This window comes from Nylanderia fulva, unplaced genomic scaffold, assembly GCF_048542155.1.
Source record: "Nylanderia fulva isolate GAGA-0341 unplaced genomic scaffold, ASM4854215v1 Scaffold55, whole genome shotgun sequence".
Taxonomy (NCBI): domain Eukaryota; kingdom Metazoa; phylum Arthropoda; class Insecta; order Hymenoptera; family Formicidae; genus Nylanderia; species Nylanderia fulva.
In genome coordinates this window covers 737,027-741,878 of record NW_028190643.1, presented here as the reverse complement: position 1 = coordinate 741,878, position 4,852 = coordinate 737,027, and the positions used below count along the sequence as shown (strand labels likewise).

General features: G+C 44.4%; 1 protein-coding gene across 1 annotated transcript; it reads right to left on the bottom strand.

Moving 5' to 3' along the window:
- Positions 1-215: 215 nt before the first annotated feature.
- On the bottom strand, positions 216-4,420 carry LOC114941381 (uncharacterized). The gene is made up of 2 exons (XM_085487433.1): positions 1,996-4,420; positions 216-1,693 (listed from the first exon to the last, which is right to left on the bottom strand). Exons 1-2 carry the CDS (start codon positions 4,418-4,420, stop codon positions 216-218), a joined length of 3,903 nt encoding a protein of 1,300 aa, XP_085343559.1.
- Positions 4,421-4,852: the final 432 nt, after the last annotated feature.

Here is a 4,852-nt window from a genome sequence, read left to right as displayed (position 1 = left end):
TAAGCCTTTCGTGAAGTGATTCCTCGACCAGCAGAGGCTCGAATGAGCACTGGACCGGCATAATCGATGCCACAGTGCAAAAACGCCCTCGTTGGCGTTGAGACTCGAGTTGATGGGAGTTGACCCATTAACTGATTGGCTACCTGAGCTCTTTCTCGTGTGCATCGAACGCACCTGTAGATAACTGATTTAACTAACGTCCTGGATTTTATAATCTAAAATTCTTGGCGAATTTTAGACAAGGTAGATTGAAGACCGGCGTGCAGAGAGGTTATGTGCGTGTAGCGAATGAGCATTGTAGTGATTGGATGATCAGCTAGTAGAACTGGATGTTTGGATTGAAATGGTAGATGAGAATGCTCCAATCTTCCGCCAACGCGGAGTAGACCATCTGCGTCTAGGAATGGATTTAACGATATCAGAGCGCTGTTTCTTGATAACTCCTTGTTTGACTTGAGTAAGTAAAGTTCTTCTTTGAACACCTCTGCTTGAATCATATGCAACCAAAAGTTACGAGAGTGCATGTACTCAGATGCTGTAATGGCGTGAGACAGGACGTGATCTTTGTGATCTGCCGCGGGCTTCCGTTGGCATTTGTTTATGAATCGGTATATATATGCAGTGACGCGTATCAACTTTGGCCACCATGAATACCGTGCAGCAATACTCCAATCTTCACGAGTACTGTTTTGATGAGCTTCACATGCCTTCAGTTCCAACTGAGTTTCGTGGTGCTCTGATAGAATTTGATGAGGCCACTCATCAGAATGAAGATGCAACCATGACGGCCCATGCCACCATAGGTTGACGGATATCAAATCTCGGCCGAGTAATCCGCGCGAAGCACAGTCTGCGGGGTTTTCATTAGTGTTTACGTGATGCCAACGACCGGTTGGTAATCGTGTCTGGATCTCGGCTACTCTATGAGCTACAAAAGTTTTCCAATTTGAGGGGTGCTTCTTGAGCCATGCGAGAACTACAGTGGAGTCTGTCCAGCAATAAATCGCAATGTCGCTTAAATGAAGTGACTGCTTGATAAAGTCCATCAAGCGAACTAGCAGAACTGCAGCAGAAAGTTCGAGGCGAGGAACCGTCATTGGTTTAAGAGGCGCGACTTTAGATCGCCCAGCAATGAGCGAGACCGTAATTTTCCCAGAGAAAGATGTCACGCGTAAAAACACCACTGCTGCGTAAGCGATTGTGGATGCGTCCGCGAACCCGTGTAATTCCACAGTTGCCGTGCCGGACTCAAAACCTGTCCAACGACTCAGTTGAATTTTTCGTAGATAAGGTAATGACTCGTAGATAGACTTCCAGGATGATAAGATTTCGTCCGGTATAATGTCGTCCCATCCGATACGGTGTCGCCATAATTGCTGCATGAGAGTTTTCGCCTTTAAAATCGCAGGTGTGACCCACCCGAGCGGGTCAAACAATCTTGCTATTGTTGATAGAATTGCTCGTTTGGTGTTAGGAACAGTTTCAGATAATGTAATTTGAAACTGAAAGCAGTCATGTTTCGGGTTCCAGACAATACCGAGGATTTTTAGACTATCATCAGTCTCCAAATTTTTAGGGTAAGCCAATCCATGATTGTCGGGCTGAATATCTGAAAGCAATTCTGAGTTGTTACTGGCCCATTTCCGGAGATCAAAACCACCACGGTTCAACAAACTACAGAGTTGAGTGCGAGCTTGATTTAACAGTGTGATATCGTTTGCGCCAAATAAGACATCATCGACGTAGATATTTTCTCTTAGGATAGGAGAGGCTAACGGAAATGAATCTCCCTCGTCACAGTTCAATTGTTGGATTACTCAAAGAGCAAGAAAAGGTGCTGACGCAGTGCCGTAAGTAACGGTAAGGAGTTGATATTCCTGTATAGTTGAGTTATGGTCGACCCACAGTATCCGTTGGTAATCTCTATCTCTAGGATCGATTAATATTTGGCGATACATTTTAGCGATGTCCGCAGAATATACATATTTATATTGCCTCCAGCGCAATATAACTGCTTGTAGATCGGATTGCAGTTTTGGGCCGGTGTACATGTGAGAGTTGAGAGACGTTCCATTTGATGTGAGGCAGAAGCGTCGAACACGACTCTTAAACGGGTTGTCGAACTTGTCTCCTTGATGACTGGATGATGAGGTATATAAGTCGCTTGAACATTACTTGAATGCAAAGGAGCGACTTGCTTCATATGATTTAATTGCTCATATTCGCGTATGAAGTCCGAATATTCTTGTGCAAGTGTGGATTGACGAGCAAATTTACGAATTAGCGACGAGAGTCGGCGTTCAGCTATGCTGCGAGAGTCGCCTATTTTAATGGGCGGGCCTTCCTTAAATGGGAGTCGCACGACATATCTGCCATCTGCTGTTCTAGTATGTGTGCGTTGAAAGTGATCCTCGCATTGTTTATCTTCTGTGGACGCATAAACATGTTGAGGAGTTTCTTCAACCTCCCAAAACTTACATAATTGCCGTTCCAAGGAGCAGCAATGAGCAACTGCATGATACCTTTGTTGTGAACTAGGTAATGATGAGCCTTGAGGTTGGGCTTCGACATGCGATGAAACCAAAGTAGAGCCGACTACATGGGTGTTTTGTATGACATGATTAGGAATTGACGTAGGTCCAGATAGAATCCACCCGAAATGCGACTGTATAGCGTCTGGTTGACCTATGGGTCCATTGCGTCTATTGACAAGAACCTTGCTATACAAATCAGCTCCAATAATGAGGTCGATAGGAGTTGATCCAGTCGGATCGTCATCCGCTAAAGTCAAGTTGGAGATGTGTTTCCAGTCACGTAATGACGAAGCGTGTCTGGGAGCATACTTTGTTAATGATCTCATGATGTAAGCTACCGTGGTGAAGGTTGGCTCAGGTTTATCGCGAGGCGAAATATTAATTAACGCGGCAGATCGACATGTACCGGTATCTGCACAACTAATCCCCGAAGTTGAAGTAAATGTTTGCATACGAGGTAAGCGTAAAATTTGCGCGACGCGTTCCGTAAGAAATGTGAGTTCTGAACCACCGTCAAGTAGGACTCTGACAGTTAATGAACGTCCAGAAAGCGAATGTATTTTTACCGTTGCCGTAGACAACACCACAGGAGTCGGTGATGTAGTTAACGTGACCGCTGAAAGCGCTGTGACATTTGATATATTAGTAACATCCTGCGAATTCGATGACACAGGAATGCTCGTTGTTTGTTGCAATGAGCCCGAGTCAACGTGGATCATCGTGTGATGCCGCTTGCTACAGTTGCGACACGTGAATTTACTCGGACAATTAAGTGCTACGTGCTTATCGCTTAAGCAATTGAAACATCGCTTAAGTTTCTTTATCAATTCGCGTCGTTGATTCGTGCTCATTGAAAGAAATTGTTGACACTTAGAGAGGAGGTGAGATTGTTTACAGATTGGACATGACAAATTAATTGACGCAGTTGCGGTGGCGCTTGTCACTCTCGAATGTGACCTTGTTTTATCGCTTTCATGAGGATGGAGTTCCTCAAGCGCTATAGCGCGCGAAGATATGAAACGTATCAAGTCTTTGTACGTTGGAGGATTTTCGTTATCGCTACTCTTCAGTTTCCACGCCCGACGCGTAGCAGAATCAAACTTTTGTGAAATGAAGTATACTAATATATCGCTTACAATATCCTCTGCTGTACGATCAAGACGTTTCAAAGTCGCTAACGCTTGTTCCGTTTTATCTCGCAACTCGTGAAGTTCTGACGCTGATTCGCGAGTCATCTTTGGAAGATGGTATAAGGTCGACACATGGACTTCGATCAACCGTCGTTTGTTCTCGAACCGCGTGGTTAACGCTTTCCACGCGACCTTAAAATTCTCGGCGGTTACTTTGATTCCCGATATCGCATCGCGGGCCGAACCTGTCAAACTAGAGATCAAAAAATGCATACGAGTGAAATTTGACAATTCTTTGTTATCTATAATCAACGACTGAAAGCGGTCGCGAAAGGTCTCCCAATCCTCGTTTTTTCCAGAAAAAGGCGGTAATTTAATAGGAGGGAGATGCTTTAACGAGAGTGACGATGCGTCAATTTGCGCGAAAGAAGTTTCGAGGGATGTATCTCGACTTACGACAGAAACCAGGTCTTCTAGGCATTCGTTCATATGATCCAGGGCTGATTGGTAGAGATCTTCGTGAAGGTCGAATTGATTCTTCTTGAAATAATTAATTGAACCTTGATCATCTTCTGGAACAAGTTGAAGTAGAATGGTGTGATTGTGCACACCTTGAGTCCATTGAGCTTGTAAAGTCGCAATCCGTGAGCGAATCTTTGCGGCCGTCAAATTAGAACGACCAATCTTTTTGAAGTTGTCGAGAGCTCGAGCAATTGAGTGGAAGATAGTTTGCTGGTTTGCAAGAGCGTCTTCCATTTTGACACTATAATTGTTTATGAATATGTCACTAACACGATTGTCTACCTAAACGCGATTACTTGACTGACTGTATCTCGAATCACGCTGCACTTCAATATCACTGGTGTCTTTAATTCAGTGTTCTCGATTCGTCATTACTCTCCCAATCCGGCTCGAAGGACCAAAATGTTTGCGCGATCGCTCGATTGTTGATGTCGAACGTTCGCGCACGAAGCTACGGACACTGACAATCGGGTTGTAAATCCGATCGTCAAAATCCGTCTCGTGTATCGGTTGCACAAGAAGGTTCAAAGTGGACTGTATCTTAAGGAGGGTGGATGCGCTCCAAATGATGCGCGGGATAGGTAATAATTTAAGCCGCGTGCCGAATCGAGAACCAGAATACTGAATTATATGCACACATTACACAAAACAATCCATTTATTAATT